This window comes from Peromyscus leucopus, chromosome 2 (assembly GCF_004664715.2).
Source record: "Peromyscus leucopus breed LL Stock chromosome 2, UCI_PerLeu_2.1, whole genome shotgun sequence".
Classification (NCBI taxonomy): Eukaryota; Metazoa; Chordata; class Mammalia; order Rodentia; family Cricetidae; genus Peromyscus; species Peromyscus leucopus.
Genome location: NC_051064.1, coordinates 80,235,864 through 80,256,114, shown reverse-complemented (window position 1 = coordinate 80,256,114; position 20,251 = coordinate 80,235,864). Strand labels below are relative to the sequence as shown.

Below are 20,251 nucleotides of genomic sequence, written 5' to 3'. Positions count from 1 at the left end.
ATGTCTAATTTTTTTCCTACCCAGCTGTTTGGAAATTTTCTCCTCTCATTTCCAGGCTTAGGCATTCGGTCCTACCAACTATATGCCACAACATTTTAGGCATGTATTAACGAACAGTAATGATTAGGCTTCTGGCAACACAGCTAGCTAGGGTTAGAAGCTCTTGCATAAGACAATGCCACTGTGTTGAGTGAGCAAACAGTGTTCTTTCAGTCCCCAGGAGGTTACTTCTACTAGAGGACTTTAAACACTCCACACCCCATCATGGCACTTGGCAAGGCAGAACGGGAAAGGCCCTTTCCTGAGGACAAAGGCCAAAACAGCACAGTTGTCCCAGCAAATTAACAGAGGTAATATAACTGAGTGGGAGGAAGTAGACATTTCTGCTCAGATCTAGCTGGAGATGAGGGGTGGGAGGGGAAGGGAAAAGAAGAAGAAAGAGGAGGAGGAGGAGAAAGAGAAAGAGAGGAAGAGGAGGAGGAAGAGGAGCAGGAGGAAGAGGAGGAAGAGGAGGAGGAGGAGGAGGAGGAGGAGGAGGAAGAAGAAGAAGAAGAAGAAGAAGAAGAAGAAGAAGAAGAAGAAGAAGAAGAAGAAGAAGAAGAAGAAGAAACCATGAACCCTGTCCAAATAATACAGAAATGCCACTGAGGAGTAACTAATAGTGAACAAAATATAAGCTTCCCTTATATGGTGCTTTATAAAGACATGAACATAAACTATTATGTTTTTTATTTGCTTTTGAGTATAGTACAACCAATATATTTTGCCCTCTTTGAAGTTTCAATTTATAAATACATAAATATTATCATTGTCAACTTATAGAAAGTCAGGATTTGTCTGATTTTTTTTTTTTAGCAAAATAGTAGTTGCCAAAATGGCTAAAATCAGATCAGACAGAAAGGTTTATGTGTTCTGATATATATATATATATATACATGTATGTATAAAATGTGTGTATGTGTGTATGTTGGTTTAATGAGAATGGCATCTACAGGTTTATATATTTGAATGCTTGGTCCCTAGTTTAGGGAGGGATTAGGAGGTATGATCTTGTTGGAGTAGGTGTGACCTCGTTGGAATAGGTGTGGCCTTCCTGGAGGAGGTGTAACATGAGGGGTGGGCTTTGAAGATACAAAAGCCCATAGAAGGCCTGCACTCAATTTCTCTGCCTCCAACTTTTGGATCAAAATGCAGTCTTTCAGCTACTGCTCCAAGTGCCAGGCCTGCCTTACTGCTTCCATGCTCTCACCATGATGGTCATGGACTCAGCCTCTGAAACTCTAAGGATTTCCCCAGTTAAATACTATCTTTTATAAGTTGCCATGGTCATGTTGTCTCTTCACAGCAATAGAAAATTAAAACTATATACATGAGGTGTATGCATGTATGTATGTATGTATTCCATTGCATGGGTTAGAGTTGTCATGCATGTGCTATATCAGAAACAGATAGACACATTTGTATCTATTCACATGTCTGTGGCAAAAATCTGTCATCTATTTTTTGCTTTCTTTGATAATCCTGGCTGAGACAAGAATTTTTGGGTTTTTTATTCCAATTTTAATTGTGAACAAATTTCAGATTACATATTACACATCATGCATATATATGTATAGACATATATATTTCTCTCTCTCTCTTTTTTTTCTCTCTCTCTCTCTGTGCAATTAATGTATAGTGGTAGCTACTGTTCTGTGTGACCACAACCTGTTTTTCCCTTCAAAGAAGAAACTTGGAAATGGTCTTTGTGATTCAAGACGCATGATGAAGAATCTCCATTGTCAAATTGAAACATTCATAATCACTATGGAAACACATTTGATGTGTCTGTGTCTTAGTTAGGTTTTTATTGCTGTGAAGAGACACTATGACCATGGCAACTCTTATAAAGAAAACATTTAATTGGGGTGGCTTGCTTACAGTTTCAAAGGTTTGGTCCATTATTGTCATTACAGGATTTATGGTGGCATACAGGCAGACATGGTGCTGGAGCTGAAAATGCTACATCTTATAGGCAAAAGGAAGTTGACTAAGACACTGGGTGGTATCCTGAGCATAGGAACCTCAAAGCCCACCCCAGCAGTGACACACTTCCTCCAACAAGACCATACCCACACTAACAAAGCCAAACCTCCTAATAGTGTCACTCTCTATGAGATTATAGGAGCCAATTACATTCAAATTACCACACTCTGTGAAGGTGCTTCCAGAAAAGTTTAACTGAAGAGGTAAGACCCATCCTGAATGTGGGTGACCTCATCCAAGGGGCTTGACTTATTATGTATATACTGTCAGAAACATGGACAGACACATTTGTATCTTTCCTGTAATCTAAATTTCCAGAACACCAATATGTTCTCTAGATGCAGCAATTTCATTGGCAAAAATCTGTCATCTATTCCTGCTTTCCTTGATTTTCCTAGCTGATGCAAATCAACATTGTTGGGCATTTTATTGTAATTTAAATTAGGAATAAACTTCAGATCATACACTATATATCACATGGTAACTCTGTATGTGTGTAAGCCTATGTGTCTCTGTGTGTGTAGGTTATGAGGAATTAAAAAGGCAAGAAGTTTCTAAGAGGCCCAAAAACCAAAGCAGAAATTGAGAAGGACATAATAATATCCAACATAGTGATGAGGTAAGGAGCTCAAACTGAGCTTCAGGCAAGAAGATGAATGATGTAGGTCTGCAAGCAAAGCTGCAGAGCTGAGCCTAGCTGCAGAGGTGAAAGGGTATAACCAGGTCCAGACACAGGAAAAGAATGAGGAATCAAAACCCAGTCCCAGGGTGAACAGGAGGATAACCAGATGGCAGTTAAGTGGACTACACCAACAGCAAGGACAGAATCAGGCTGAAGCCATGGGGACAGTTGCTAGTTCTCTGAGTATTGGTCTTAGATGTACATACCAGTGGTCAGATGGCAGGTTGGCAGGGACCCTGAACATTATGGTGGTAGGTAGTCACCTCTTTGTGGAGTGTGGGTAAGGAAGTTACACATTTTCTTTGAACTGGTATATCTAATAAGTTCTTGGGCCCAGTTTCCCTGATGAAATTTTAATATGGGGGCTGGATACATGATTCAGAGACTAAGAGCACTTGTTGCTTTTTCAGAGGATGCAGATTTGATTCTCTGTACCCACATAGTGGCTCACATCCATGTCTAATTCCAGTTCCAGGAGATGTTCTCTCTCGCCTCTGCAGGCACCAGGCACACAAATGATATGCAAGCATACATTCAGGCAAAAACACCTATACACATAAAATAAAATATATTAGCCCCCACTGACTTTTTTACGGGCCAATCTCATGGAAACATGTTCTCATTTGGAGGTCCTTCTTCCCAGATGACCTTACCTTAAGTGAAACCAACAAAAAACCAAAACAAAAACAAACAAACAAACTAGAAAAAACAAATCAGCACATAGCTTAATGGGTAGAGTTCTTGCCTAGGATACCAGAGGCCCTTACTTTGTTCTCCAGACCTACCTAGTCTAGGTAGTGGAAAACAGGCCTGTAATTCCAAAACTCCAAGGGTAAAACTAGAAAGATCACCATGTTGACATCATCCTCTGTTTTAGCCAGCTCCTAGGCCAGGTAGACTAAATACCACATTGCCTCAGAACAATAACTATAAAAAACCAACACTAAGAAGAAAGGCTTCCTTATATGAAACCAACATGCACACTATAGATTTTCTCAAGATTTTTCTATCTGTACTTAAGAAATAATTATAGATAGAAAATTCCACAGGGATCTATGGTGATATTTTATTCGTACTTAAATGTGATTTTATTTGTATGTTAATAAATAAAGTTGCCTGGGGGGTCAGAACTAATAACAAGTCATAGCAGAAGCCAGGTGGTGGTGGTGCACACCTGTAAACCCAACCACATGACCTCCTCATCACTGCCTGTCTATACAGACCTCCAGGTCTTCTATGATTGGTATTGAGATTAAAGCCATGTATCTCCATGCTGGCTGTATCCTTGAACACACAGAGCTCTGTCTGTCATGTGATCGGGATTAAAGGTGTGCACCATCACTTCCTGGCTTCTGCTATGACTTGCTATTAGCTCTGATCTCCAGGCAACTTTATTTATTAACATACAAATAAAATCACATTTCAGTACAAATAAAATATCACCATATTTCCCCTTTTCTATTTTAATAAAAAGAAAAAAGGGAAAAAGTTATAACTAATATAAGAAAAACTATATACAAAAGTACAATAACTATAGACCATACATACAAGCAATAAATACCTAGACAATATCTAGTCCATTTGTATTTGACAAATTCAGAGAAAATAATTCCATTATCTATCCAGTTTTGGTAAGTCCAAAATGTACCTGATTCACTTTCTATCCTAACTTATCTTATCACGTCTTTCAAATTTATACACTTACACCTTTTTAGTGAGTCTCTTTTCTGAAATTCTTACCAAGGAAAACTACAACTATCTAAACTTTAACTATAACTATCTAATCTTCAACTCCCTCAGAGATCCAAGAAGGAAATATTACCTAACAAAAATAAAAACAGGAAGTGTACACAAGCAGCTTCCTCCAAAAAAATATGAGTTGATAGAAATAGCCAGCTGCCTGGATAGTCATCTGAGGTTTCTCCACAGTGTTGGGGCATCATCTTCAGCCTATAGGCTTAGCGTATCTGACAGACTCATTTGTGAAGTAGGATGTACACAAAGTCAACAGTTTGACCTCACATTTGGTAAGAACAGTTCATGTACCAGAAACACCTGAATTCTACTAGTGTCATGTCATTATTCAGGATTATAAATTCTAGAAATTGTTGATGGTTTTTTTTAATTCAGCTGTTCATTCTTCTTGGCTGTGTGTGTGTGGCTTCATCTCAGCATCCTGTTCTTCCCACATCCCTCTATTAAATGCCAGTTTACTATTGAGAGGTGTGAGCTTAGTTACTCTTCAAGAATAACTGTTTCAGCTGCTGTTCCACTGCATATCAGAAGCCATCAGCCCACTGCCTGTTCAGTTGCCTTCGAAGAAAAGGGCACTGTACCTTTTCCAGATTGCAAAGGCCACTTTAGGGATGGTGCCATATTGTCCTGGCCTCAGAAGATGCCTTTTGATAAAGCCACAACCACACTTGTCTTGGCAAGAATCTGTAATCCTTTGTTTCGTGTCCTGTCTGTCCATTTTGTCCTGTTTGTCAGCAGTTGATTTGAGGATACTTTGTTGTCCAGTGGCTAACTTTTGCCACAATGAAAGTTAACTCCATATGCAGTTTCTTCAGTGCCCATATTTTCTCTGAAGTAGATTGGTACTGCCAGGATCTGACATGTCTCATAGTCATAACAAAAAAAGAAAAATTTTCTAAGTTATTAAAACATTTTAAATGCCATATTCTGTAGGGTTTGAAGATGATCTGTCTATCTAAAATATATCTGCTCAATCTTGAAAATGTACCTAATATGACTACAAGTTCTACTGTAATGTCTAACTACTAACTTTCATTTCTTTATATCCTAATAGTTGGTAATAATAACATTCAAGGATCAGCAAATTGCATTACATCGTTAAATGAATGATATAAGTACAATATCCTGAACAAGATTAGAAATATATGTATGGCATTTTCTAACAATATCAATCTCAATATATATAATTTGTATGCAATATTAAAAAATCCAATCCAATGTAAAGTATTTAAAACTAGTAATTGTCTTTTTCTTTTTCTTTCTTTCTTTTTTTTAAACATGAACCTTAAATCTAATCTCCCTTGCTTAGCCCTTTAACTCACTCTTAACAACAACTTGTAACCAACCCTCCTAAACAATGAAAATTATGCCAGACCCAAAACCCATTAAAAGACCAAAAAACCACCCTCACCACACCACCTTTTTGGGAATATGGGCATTGTATTATTAAAATTGCTTCTTGTTGGATATGGGCTAAGGTATCTTTTTTTTCCTTTAGAATTATTTTATTAAATCATAAATGTACAACAGTTTCTTAACTCTATACACGCACTTAAATTTTTAAAGGAAAAACGTTATGTCTTATTACACCATGATCCTGGCTAATAGCTTTTTAAAACTTTTGAGAAAAATCTTAAAAAAGGTTTCACATGTCACCTGAAACTTACAAATTTAACATTATCAAAGAAGGAATGCTTCTACACTCTTACAAAGACCACTAGAAAGAAACAACAATTAAAAAGCTAAGAAACTGTCTCAAAGGCATTTTTTTACAATCCTTCCTCCACAGTAAGGTACTGTTATTAAATAATCCAATCCATTCACAAAATGGCTCTCTGCATCTGCTCTGGTGTCTTCTGCCATATCACTGCATATTTATGCATGACTGAGATAAGAGTTTCCTTAACATTGTTATTTCGATAACCTGAAGCTGTTCTGTTACCTCTGGCCTCTCATCCTCTCCTATTTATACAGTGAAGGCCATGGTAAGTAGGAAGAAGCTCAGTATCAGCCCTCCCACCATAGCCCCCACTTCCACCACTTCCTCCAGGACCATAGTTTCCTCCTCCATATGGTCTTCCCATGTTCCTGCTACCACCAAAGTTTCCACTCTTCATTGGGCCATAGTTAGAAGGTTGATGGTTATAATTTCCAAAATCATTGTAATTTCCACTTCCATAATTTCCTCCTCCATAGTTGTCATAACCACCTCCATAGCCCCCACCCTGGTTGCCATATCCAGGTCCTCCACTACCATATCCTCCTCTTCCTCCTCCATAACCAAGGCTACCTCCAAAATTGCCACCTCCAGGTCCTCCTCCATACCCATTATAGCCATCCCCAAATCCACGTCCACTTCCATATCCATCAGATCCCCCCCTAAAGTTGCTTCCTGGTCCTGGTCCAAAATTGCCACTGCCACCACGAGAATCCCCGAAACCAAAGTTTCCTCCTCTTCCACTCCTTGAACTCTGGACTTCCTGCATTTCTTGTCTAGACAATGCCTTTCGAACTTCTGCATTGTGACCATTGATGGTGTGATATTTTTGCAATACAATTTTATCCACAGGATCCTGGTCATCAAAAGTAACAAAGCCAAAGCCTCTTTTCTTTCCAGACTGCCTATCAGTAATTATTTCAATAGTATCAATTTTTCCATATTCTTTGAAATAATCTCTAAGGTGGTGTTCCTCAGTATCTTCTTTAATTCCACCAACTAACAGCTTCTTCACAGTCACATGGGCACCTGGTTTTCCAGACTCCTCTCTTGCTACAACACGTTTTGGCTCAACTACCCTGCCATTAATGGAATGAGGCCTTGGGGCTAAGGTATCTTTATTCTGAAAAGAAAAATTTGGGGTTAATTGTCAAATTCTAAGAAAGGTAGCTATATCCTTTGTTGTCCAGTCTGTGTATAATGCCAAAGTTCAGGGTTTATCTCAAGTCCTATTCAAGTAGTCTTTGAAACTGGATCATCTCAGCTAGCCATCTCAAAATTGCTCTGAGCACTTTGTAGTCCAAAGCTGATCTGTAGATGATGTTTGTCAGCTTAGTGGTATTATTATTGTCCATGTGGAATTATTGTTGTTGTGGGGCTCCGTCTTCTTTACAGACCTTGAAAGAGCAATACTCGACTTCATATAGAAAAACAAAAAAACCTGGATACCTAAAAGAATACTGTACAATAAAGGAACTTCCAGAGGTATCACCATCCATGATTTCAAGCTCTACTACAAAGCTATAGTAATAAAAACAGCATAGTATTGGCATAAGAAACAGACAAATGGATGGATGGAATCGAATCAAAGACCCTGATGTAAATCCACACACCTACGGACATCAAATTTTTGACAAAGAAGCCAAAATTATACAATGGAAAAAATAGAGCATCTTCTACAAATGGTACTGGCATAACTAGATGTCAGCATGTAGAAGAATGCAAATAGATTCATACGTATCACCCTGCATAAAGCCCAAGGCTAAATGGATCAAAGATTGCAACATAAATCCAGTTACAGTGAACCTGATAGAAGATCAAGTGGGAAATAGACTTGATCACATTTGCACAGAACACAACTTTCTGAATAGATCTTCAGTAGCAAGACACTGAGACTGACAATTAATAAATGGAACTTCATGAAACTGAAAAGCTTCTGTAAGGCAAAGCACACTGTCAATAAGACAAAATGAGCACTGGGGAGGCAGGGCCAGGCAAATCTCTGTGAGTTCAGGGCCAGCCTGGGCTACCAAGTGAGTTCCAGGAAAGGTGCAAAGCTACACAGAGAAACCCTGTCTCGAAAAATCAAAAGAAAAAAAAAAAAAAAGACAAAATGAGAGGTGAGCCTACAGGATGGGAAAAGATCTTCACCATCCCCACATTTGATAGAGGGCTGATCTCCAAAATATATAAATAATTAAAAAATTAGACATCAGAAAAATAAATAATCTAATTAAAAATGGAATAGAGATCTAAAGAGAGAATTCTCAAAAGAAGACTCTTGAATAGCCAAGATACATATAGAGAATTATTCAATATCCTTAGCCATCAAGGAAATGCAAACCAAAATGACTCTGAGATTCTTACACCAATCAGAATGACTGAATTCAAATACACTAATGACAGTTTATGCTGGAGAGGATGTGTAGCAAGGGGAACACTCCTGCACTGCTGATGAGAATGCAAACTTGTAAGGCCACTTTGGAAATCAATATAGTGGCTTCTCAGAAAACTGAGAATCAATCTACCTCAAGACCAAACTATACATCTCTTGAGCATATCCCCAAAGGAAGTTCAATCAAGGACACTTGCTCAACTATGTTCATAGCAGCTTTATTTGTAATACCCAGAACCTGGAAGTGACCTAGATGTCCCTCAACTAAAGAATGGATAAAGAAATGGTGATATATTTACACAATGAAGTATTAAGAAGCTGTTAACAAACAATGGTATCAGGAAATTTGAAGGCAAATGGATGGAACTAGCAAAAATCATTCTGAGTGAGATGACCCAGACCCAGAAAGATAAACATGGCATGTACTCACTCATAAGTGGATATTATTGTAAAAATAAAGAATAACTGTGCTACATTCCACTGCCCAGGAGAGACTAGGTAACAAGTAGGGCCCAAAGGGGAATGCATGGATTTCCCTGGGAAGGGGAAATAGAAGAGATCTCCTGGGTAGACAGACTTGAGGTGAGTGTGGATGGGAACATGAGGTATCGATTTGAGGGGTGGGTAGAGCAGGGAAGTAATGAAAGAGATGACTTTATGGTGGGGGTATTCTGGGGTCAGGTAGAAACCTGATGTAAGGGAAACTGCCATGAATCTACAAGAATGACTCCAGCTAAGATTCCTAGCAATAGTGGACAGGTAGCTTGAATTGGTAACTACCCCAGTTATCATCGGACAGCCTTTGTCCAGTAACTGACAGAAACATGCAGAGATCCACAGCCAATCACTGGGCTGAGCCCAGATAATCCTGTTGAGGAGAGGGAGGAAGGATTGTACGAGCCAGGGTGGTTAGGATCATTACAACGGAACCCAGAGAAGCAATTGGTCTGCTCACCAAAGCTCACAGATTATGGACTGAAGGATAGGGAGCCTACATGGAACCACCCTAGCTAGGCCTTCTGCATATGGGTTATGGTGTGTGGCTTGCTCTACTTGTGGGACTCCTGGCAGTGGGAATGGGGCCTATCCCTGATGCTTTGCCTGGCTTTTGCTGGTATTTTGGAACCCTAATATTCTCTCTCCCTCTCTCTCTCTCTCTCTCTCTCTCTCTCTCTCTCTCTCTCTCTCTCTGTGTGTGTGTGTGTGTGTGTGTGTGTGTGTGTGTGTGTGTGTGTGTGTGTGTGTGTATCCATGAGCTTGTGCAAATCATTTATGAAGGATGTACTCCCAGAGAAGGGAGTGTTGATGTGAGCAGGGGAGGAAATCAGGCAAACTCCATTTCTTAGCCAGATTCTTCATTTGGGCTCCTGGTTTTTTGTTTGTTTTTGAGGCTGATTGCCACATAACCCAGAATGACTTGGAACTCACTATGTAATCTAGGCTAGTTTTGAACTCCTGATCTTTCTGCTCACATTTCTCTAGTGCTGGGAGCTCTCAAGGTTCAGTCACATTCCAGACAACAAAGTAGGAACTTCAGATGCTCATACCTGCCTCTCATTAGCTAAATTCCATCTCTAACCTCAGGCATTCCTGCCCTCTGCACAGTTGAATAAAGCAGTCTCAAAAGCCAGAGAAGTCAGGAGAGCCCCCAAAACAAAAGGAGGGCCATACTGAACCAAGAAAAGGGAACCATTGAAGGAAACATCCAACATGGGATTTTGGGGAGTTTGGCTGATTACATCCCTCTCTCAGTGGTAGCACCCTGTGTGGTCTAAACCCTTGAAGGCTCTATGCATGCTGCCACCATCTCTATGCATTCATATATGCATTAGTCCTGCTGTTTCTGAAAGATGCTATTTCCTTGGAGTCATCCATCTCCTCTGGCGCTTGCATCCTCTCCACTTCCTCTTCTGCATATTCCTCTGAGCCCTGAGAGGAGAGGTTTGATGAAGACATTCCATTAAGGGCTGAGTGTTTCCACTGTTTCTTACACTATGCACATTGTCTATCTGTGTGTAGCTGTGTTAGCTCCCACCTCCTGTAAGAGATAACTTATGTAATTATGGCTAAGTGACACACTGATCTCTGGATATAGCACTGATCTCTGGATATAGAGATATGTTTCTAGAAGTCATTTTATGACTACATTCCTTTAGTAGGACAATAGTATTTGATTTTCCCATAGGTCCATGGCCTATCTAATCTCAGGTTGTTTGCCACCTATGAAGGGTCAAAAACTGGTTTCATCTCATGGAATAGGCATTAAATCCAATCAAAGTGGTTAGTTACTCCCACAATGTTTGTGGCACTATTTTATGAGCATCTCATGCACACAGGTCACTGATATAGATTGCAGGGTTTGTAACTAGGTTGGTGGTTATCATTTTCTTCTGGTAGAATTCAGAGTAACTTCCCATACCAGGAACACTAGTCAGGAGAGGTGAATACTCTAGAGGGCACCAGATTGATTTCTCCATGTTCAATGAGCTATGCGAGTATTCTCTTCAGCAATAGGATTCCACTACTTACCATCAGTTTGAACAGAACAACCAATAGCCTTGGCAATAACCTGAGATGTTTGGGGGTTTTCATGGGGACCCTTTAGGCAACAACTCAACTAAGTGTAACACATTTCTGGATCTGGATGATTCATTGGGTAGCAAAAATATCTAGTTGGGTCATTGTCTCCCCCATTATTTGGTGAGTCTGCTTAGATTTCGCGCGCGCGCGCGCGCGCGCGTGTGTGTGTGTGTGTGTGTGTGTGTGTGTGTGTGTGTGTGTGTGTGTTAATATCTGGTCATGTCTTTGTTCCATTCCTTTTTTTTTTTTGATACCCTTAGAGAAGTGTCATAATTGATGGTTCACTTGTTGAAAATGTTTTTAGAGATCCATGAGTGGCATAGAGAAATAGAGACAGATTGAGAGAAAAAGGCTAAGAGGGGATTCCAAAAAGTGCTGAGAGAATCCTATTCACATCAAATCACTAGGACCACAGGGAGTTGGAGGTGTGGTAGGTCCTCCTACAAGTAGGTTGCAGTAAGATAGAGAGTGTGTCTGAAAAGACAGAGATGAAAGGGTTAGGGGGAAGCCTGGAGATGTATGAAATGTAGGGCCCGCCAGAGAATGGAGGTGGGAAGAGGGGCACCTACAAACAGGTTACTAAGGGGCCGAGTGTGAGAATGGAGAGATTCTAATGGAGGGCCAGAAGGATAATGTGAATCACATACCTGAATGTACCTGAACCCAAGTATGGTATTGCTACTGAGGTGTCAGGTTGAAGTGTTTCTAGGTATCAGGAGCTGACACAAATGAATGGGGATGTGTTAGAAGCACATGTGAAGGAGCAAAGTTGGGTCCACACCAAGCTTCAGAAGAGTCTTCTGGGGAATGAAAGTATTCTGGTTCTGGTTTTGTTTCATTTTATTATTAAATTTCTGATGGGGGCTGGTAAGGGTACTTCAGTGGTAATGTGTGTGCTTAAATAGATACATTTCTGGCTATTTGTGTTTCACATGGATTGACTTTCAAACTTATGTCACTTAAAATACCTTAATATCTTCCTTTAAAAAATCTTCCTTTATTTGAAAATAAATGAAATTTGTATTTCTATGGACAGTAATCAAAGTGATCTTAAATAATAAAGTATAGAATGGTTGTTGTCTCATTTCTCAAGGAATATCATGAAAATGAAACACAGATCAGACACGAGGTGGTGATTCTCATTTACAACTATTTTTACTGACTATGATAGGTGGCTTACCCTAAGTTTAGCCTTAAGCACTAGGCTGGTATCAAAGCAGAAAAAGAGACAGACAAAAAAATACTACTTGATATCCACATTGTTGGAATTTTACAGTAATGAAAGGAATTGCTGTAGGAGATAGTTAAAAAGAAAGAGTGAGGATTTTCAAAGGAGTCATCTTTCTTTCATTCTTTTTTATTATGTCTTTGTAAACCCTTAGCTTCTGAACTTTTTGCTCCACAGGCAATGCAGCTGGGAAAACCACGGGTGGTCTCATCCTGACTCCATAGAGATGACTCACTCCTGGTCACTGCCCCTGAATACACAGCCCAAGGCTTGAAGAAATCAAAGGAGTTATTTTTACAAGAGGGCTTTTCTTTCCTTTACTGTTCAGGGACATTATGGGAGTGCCTAGCTGGAAACTGGGATGACTGAAATGAGTGTGGCAAGAAGAGACAGTGACCCAACACCCTTTTGCTTATCTCTTCTCTTCTGTTTCAGTCCTTCCCTCCACAGCTAAGCCTTTCTCCACATGGCAACCGAAATAGCAACACCTCCCTGTCTGACTGAAAATTTCCTGGAATCCCATGATGACAAAGTTAGGAAATACAAAGGGTTTGTTAGTTGGTTGGATATTGATTTGCTTGAAGAAAAAGACATTTCCCATCATGTTAGTGACAAGGAAAAGAGAAGAACAAACAGCACGATAAATGAACACTTGGTCAGTTGAGGAGCACCGTTTCTGGGCTCTTTTTCCAAACAACCCAGCATGGGTCTGGGTAGTATAGAGCTAACTTGCTCAGGAAGGTCACAACCTCTACCACTTACTAGATGTGTGCAGAAAATTATGAATTTAATTAAGAAACTCTGGAGCCTCTGTGGTAAAGAGTATGTACTGCTTTGCAAAGCACCTCACAGTCACCTGTAACTCCAGCTCCATGGGATGTGATGCCCTCTTCTGGTCTCTGGAGGCACCCTTATCTTCTACACACAGAGACAGACATACCCATACATATAAAAACAAATATAAATAAAATTAAAAAAAAAAAACAAAGAAAATCTGAAATTGTCATACATATACACACATATAATTTCTACATGTAGACTTCTCAGTGTTTCATCATGGAAGAAGTATAAAGTCATTACAAATGAGTCATTATTCTCCTGGCTATTCCCACATGCCAGCACTACCAGGAAGATGGACCTGTTGTTAGTGAGATACAATCTAAACTTTAGACTAGACATTAAACTAGATTTCAGACTAGATATTAGACTTTACCTTTTGAAACTTTGTGGCCTTTACATAATATACATTAACAATGGCAGAAGGAAAGGCCCAGAAAGGAGTCCTTTCATAAATGTGTTTGTTCTTCTGGGCTTTGACCAAAATGACTATATCACATAAAAGAACCTTTATTTAAGGTTACATAAACTAGGTTACTTTTTCATATTACCCAACTATTCAAGAGAGGATTTTATATGTATTTTTAATTGCTTTGGTTGAGTATGAAACCCTGTGAAATAATTTTATTATTAGAGCCGTGTGCAGTTATATTATTTATTACTTACCAATTTTTCTTGAGTCTTTGATCAGTGGTTCCACAGCACTTGTGCAGGATCTTGTGGACTTGTTTTACAACTGGGCTTTCATGTGTGTTAACAGCAATATCTGTTAGAGACAATAGCTGGACACTTGGAGTGAGTGGTAAAATCAGATTATACTCAGGAACTGTTGCAATAGAGGCAAGAGACTTCCTTAAGGCAGGTATAGTTACAAACACTTGTAATCCTAGTTCTTGGGAAGCTAAAGCAGGAAGATCAAGAGTTCAAGGCCATTATCTGGGCAGATGGCTCAGTAGGAAAGAGCACTTGCTCTACAAACATGAGGATGGGAGTTGAAATATTGCTGAAGCTTGCTGGCTGACAGTATAGCTCTAAGGTCAGTGAGAGATCCTATCTTAATACAACAGAGCAGAGAGTGACAGAGCAGAACACCTGACATCAGCCTAAGATCCCTGCATATATAGACAGGTATGCATATACACACATGGGGTGATATTTTAATTATGCTGAAATGTGATTTTATTTGTATGTTAATAAATAAAGTTTGCCTGGAGATCAAAGGTCACATAGTGAGGTCACACAGTGAGCCATAAACAGAAGTCAGGAGGTTGTAGCCCACACCCTTAATCCGATCACATGGCAGGCAGTGTCTCTGTGTGGTCAAGGACACAGCCAAGTGTGGTGACACAAGCCTTTAATCCCAGTACCAACCACAGAGACCTGGAGGTATGTATAGACAGGCAATGGCAAGGAAGTCATATGGCTGGGCTTAGTGCCAATAAGAAGGCAGAACAGAAAGGCAATAAAAACACAGGTTAGATGGGAAGAAGCTCACTCTGGGGAAGTGATGGTGGTAAGAAGGTAAGATAAGGCTAGTCGTGGCTTTTCACTACTTCTCTGATCTCTTTGGCTGTTACCTCTGTATTTGGCTCTGTGTTTCTTATTTAATAAGACTGTTTAGAAATTTGCCTATACACACATATATAGCTACAAATAAAAATAGCTTTAATTAATTAAAAAAATAGAGTTCAAGTCCAGCCTTGACTGCAGAGTAAGAACCTATCTCAAGAATGAAAAAGGAAAAGAAAAGACCCATCAGAGAAGGAGAGAAGGACTTAATTTTGATTGTCAATGTGACAGGATTTGGCATCACCTAGGAAACAACTCTGGGCACCAAGAAGGACATTTTCAGAGATGGAGGGAGAAAGACTTATCCTAAAATTATATGGCACCTTCCAACATAAGGCTAAGATATAAAGAGGCAGAGAAAGAAATTGAATCCTTTACTTCTAGAGTGTTTCAAGTTGCCACTTTGGCCATCCTCTGTTGACATCAACCTGAAGCTTCTTTGGTCTTTCAGTGCAGACCTGTTAGAAAAGCACACTCTCAGCATAGCACAACGAAACACCAGAAAAAAGCAAAAGTAATTGAGCAAGGCAATTTCTTTAGTTAAAAAAAAAGGTGTTCCACAACCCAAACTAGGCTACTAAGCAGTGCATGTAGCCCAAATGGCCTCTGTCTTTTGTCTTTAATCCAAGGGGGAACTTGGCTGTTACTATTGGCTGAGGTTCAGTCTCATGCTCTACTCCTGACTGGAGAACTTCTAAAGAAGCATAAAAGAAATGAGCTTCTGGATCATCAAGTTCCAGGATACATGGGCCTTTGCAGAAACAGAAGTTTTACATGATTAGGAAAAGTAAAAGATTTACATGAACATTTTGCAAGGGTGGGGAGATCTGTGGCATGTTGGCCCTTAGTGGGTTAGACACCTTTGATTACAAAATAAATAAATAAAAACTATTTTCACATATGGGATACCAGCATCTCTCTAGTGGGCCTATAGGTTGGGATGAAGCAGCTGTGTGGTCTGAAAAGCTAGTGGGATACGGATAGTCACTGTTGAACTACCCAGTCCCTATCATGTGAGCCAATCTAATAACCCCTTTAAAATATATATACACTGCTTTATAGAGGCATAACTAATGCAGATTTTGGTACTAGGAATCATTCTATAATTTCATGACAAATGAAGATTTGATCAGCTGAATAAATTGCTTTAATGGGCTTGATGATATGTAGAGCTGGCTCTCCAACTGCACTAAAACTACAGTTGCTGAGGACTCTCCTGGTATCATGGAAAGTCTTAATTGCATGTAAAGTTTGTGAACATTTCCAGAAAACTAAAGAACATAATGATGCTGGCTGGCTGCTTCTGGTGTGTCTAGGTAAAGTAATGAATGAAAAGCATGAGCTCAGAGATGCAATTTTCCAGCTCCAGATGTTTATAATCACTGTAAAGGCTAAGTGTGCCCTATGAGACAGTATTTTCTATTACATCCATAAGAGTGAAGTTGCGGAAAACCAAGAACAAGCCTTCATCAAGTGTACAACATAAGCTTATATTCCAGGGATGAAGTATGCCTGCAGTTAAAGCGAGAGCACTAATTGGAGTAGAATGGGACTCTGTAGTTTGGTATATAGGTGTATGGAAAGAGACTGACAAGGCTGATAATTTTGAACTCTTAAGATTTCAAAGGACTTGTTCTCTCAGAGCAAGTGCCTTTCCCCGCTGTTAAGTGTAGATACAGATATTTGGCAGACCTAGATACCATTTAGGATGGGCCCTTTACCGCATAAGGCACATTGGGGAACAGCTCCAATATTCATTGTGAGACATCAATTTTAAAGAATAGATACCATAATAAATTTCTCCTCCTTAAGATTTACAATACCATATGGGAGAGAGGAGAGCAGGGATATCAGGGCTTTGTTAAGCCCATCAAGGGAAAGCTACTTTATTCCCTTGGTGAGATAATTAACTGAGATAACCCAAGACCTCCTCTCTAAATGAATCTGTTTACAGATCTTTACTACAAATTATGTACACTTTTCTGAGTTTTATTTTTAAATGATATGCCTTTTCCCCCAGTTTCTATCTCTTCTTTGGATTGCTCTGGTTCTTACACTCTGAAGACTTCCTGCTTCATCAGGTGCTTGGAAACCTCCATTACTGATCCTGCCTGCTCTCTAGTATCTAAATTAAAAAATCAACCTTCACTTCAGGAAACCAATCATGCATCATCTGTGGTAAAAGGCATGACTCTTTATAAAAGAGATACCACACAAAACAATGCAGATGCCTCTGCTGTGGATATCACTCTATATAAATAAAACACTGATGGCCAGTGACCAGGCAGGAAGTATGGGTGGGACAAGGAGAGAGGAGAATTGGGGAAACAAGAAGAAGGAGGGGAGACACTGCAGCCACGGCCAGGAGAAGCCGGTAATCCACCAGCCACGTGACAAAGTATATATTTCTAGAATGGGTTAATTTAAGATATAAGAACAGTTAGCAAGAAGCCTGCCATGGCCATACAGTTTATAAGTAATATAAGCATCTGAATGATTATTTTATACGTGGATTGTGGGACTGTGGAGCTTGGGGAACCTGGAGAGAAGCCCTCCAGCAACAAATGGCGCCCAACGGCTCAAGTTTCCACCTTAAACCTAACAATATTTAATAACCAATTCTAAACAGAGCCAAAAAACAGGTTCCTGCTTCTTGTCTCATACGGGCAGCTAGACGCCGCAAAACGCAGGTTTGAACACTGGCGGGTTCCTGGCGTGTGCGTTTGACCAGCAGTATGGTGGGAATGAGGTGTCTGCCAGCGGCACATTAAGCTGTGTGGTAGATTTAGTCTTTACTAGTATTAAAAAAAAAAAAAAAAGAGGTTTCTGGGCTACATGCTGCTTTGATAAAAGCGTAGACCCACTATTTCTGAGACTTAATGACTCACAGAGCTGGAGAAAATGTACCACCACCATGTTAAAAAGCTGAAGGGGGCAGAGCCAGCAGCCACAGTGCCTTTTCAGGCTTAGAAGGCAACAATTTAAAGCAATAGGCTCACAAAAAGACTGATTCAGATAAAATCGTTTATAATGTGTGTAAAATATACGTAGGCTTCAAAGAGACAAAAAAAATTAATATAAAAAGCCACATAAAGATGAATATTACACAGAGAATCTGGATTATGTTGTCTTTGGGATTTTTAACTACAAAAAAAAAAACATTTGATCGAAAAAGATGTTAAATTAAACCAATATGCATATTTTAAAGGTACCTTGACTTCAAAATTTGGATTTAAGGATATGTTACTTTGGAAAAGAGGTTCTGCTTTTGTTTCCACAGAAAGCCAGAGGCTATGGATTTGTTCCAGATTAAGATACATCAGGTTTGACCAGCGAAGACCCCCTGAAAGGTCTCCAATGACACCATGGCCCAGATGATCCAACATCCAGAGCAGTTTCAAGGCAACTGGTTCACACAATACAGCCTCACGGACTACCCCATAGGCCTAAAATTTTCTTTGCATCCCCATAAGATACAGCACCCCCCTCCAGCAGGAAGTACTAAGAGATGCTATGCCCAAATTCCCAAATATACCAAGCTAGCTTTAGAGGTGGAATTGGCTCACTCCCCCTCTAAACCCAAACATATTGCTTTAAAAAAAAATGGTTAAAAGATTATTGTGTCCCAAATCAAAAGAGCCCTCTGGTGTGGGACAGAAAAAAAAATCAATATTTTTATTTAAAACAGGTTGATTATAAACGTGATCTCTTTCTAAAAAAGAAAAGGGGATATGATATATAGGAGGATATAGAGATGATAAGATAAAAGGGTAGATTAATGAACCTACTTTTAAAGAACAACTTGTTTAAAATGTTTACATTGGTATAGATTTTAGTTTATGTTTAAAATGTTTTACATTGGTATAAATTTTAGTTTATTGATACAAACTTGAAGTTAATTTTGTTATACTGTATATATATATATATATATATATATTTCTATTCTTGTTTGAGGTATTACGTTTATGTAACTCATTTAAAATTGTAATGGAAAATTAAAAATAGATTAATAATTAGTCATCTATGATAATCATATTTGTAGCCATGTTAGTTAAGTCTTCTAGGTATAGATAGATATATTTCAGATAGATAGGTAATCTTCAAACACTTCATAGGCCTAGAGAATATGGAATTTAAATAACTTAGAATTCTGTTGACGTGAGACACAATTGCTCCTGGCTGCACCAATTTGATCCCGAGAGGATGTTGGGCTTCTAAGACAACAATGCTGAGAAACATTAGGTGACTGTCCAGGCTGCCAGCTGTCTTGGTCTACTTTTACAAGATTCCCGAAAGTTGCTTGAATCCATCTACCATTTCTCAGGTACCATTATATTCCTTCTCAGGTCTTTGATGTGGTTAAAGACTAGATAGTTGTAATTTCCTCAGTTATGATAAAAGATAAGTTAGATATAAAACCTTAAACTCACAAATATAAGATAGATAGGACATCTTTAATATTGTAACTATAATTCTTGCTTGATAATTGTTTTGTTATATGTAATTTTACTATGTTAAAACCTTCCTTTTTAAAAAAAGAAGAAAAGGGGAAGTGCTGTGGATATCACACTATATAAATAAAACACTGATGGACAGTGACCAGGCAGGAAGTATAGGCGGGACAAGGAGAGAGGAGAATTGGGGAAACAGGAAGAAGGAGGAGAGACACTGCAGCCACCGCCAAGACAAGCAGCATGTAAAGACACCGGTAAGCCACCAGCCATGTGGCAAGGTATAGATTTATAGAAATGGGTTAATTTAAGATAAAAGAACAGTTAGCAAGAAGCCTGCCACGGCCATACAGTTTGAAGCAATATAAGTCTCTGTGTTTACTTGGTTGGGTCTGAGCGGCTGTGGAACTGGCATGTGACAAAGATTTGTCCTGACTGTGGGCAAGGCAGGAAAACTCTAGCTACATGCCTCTGTGGACCCAATCATTTTTGCCTACAGAGATAACCAGACTCAAAGTCTCAGTAGGCCCCCAATACAAAATCTGCACAGTGTAACCTCTGAGAGGTTCTCTATTTCACACAAACAGCATATTGAGATCACTCAATGTTATGTTTTTAGTTACTTCACATTATATGAAACAATGTTCTTTCAGGCTGTACTTTATCCTGAGAATTTTATTTTCTAAAAATCCTTTGCCACTATTTTGAGTACAAATGCATGATCACAATGACTCTAAACCTTAGAGGACACATAAACAACACTATCTGCTCAGCACTACCCATGAGGTATAAACTGATCAATAACATCCCTAAAAATGAAAAAAAAATGTCACCTATAAGATTATCAAAGGAAATAGGACCATATGAGACATGGACATGTTAAAGTCAAATCAAGAAAACTCAGATCAAAAACTTATTGGGCCCTGAAGAAAGAATGAAAAACCATCATCTGGATCCCCTAAGGAGGAAGATGCCTAATATTATGATGGCAATGGAATCCACCAATCTGTCA

The 20,251-nt window shown here is 39.2% G+C and overlaps 1 protein-coding gene across 1 annotated transcript in view; it reads right to left on the bottom strand.

The window, feature by feature from the left end:
- Positions 1–6,021: 6,021 nt before the first annotated feature.
- LOC114696289 (heterogeneous nuclear ribonucleoproteins A2/B1-like) overlaps positions 6,022–20,251 on the bottom strand; it is a 43,978-nt gene continuing 29,748 nt past the window's right edge. The window contains exon 2 of the mRNA XM_037203329.1: positions 6,022–7,302. Within this exon, the coding sequence (XP_037059224.1) occupies positions 6,415–7,302 (888 nt within the window). The 3' untranslated portion in view covers positions 6,022–6,414. The remainder of the gene's footprint in view (positions 7,303–20,251) is intronic.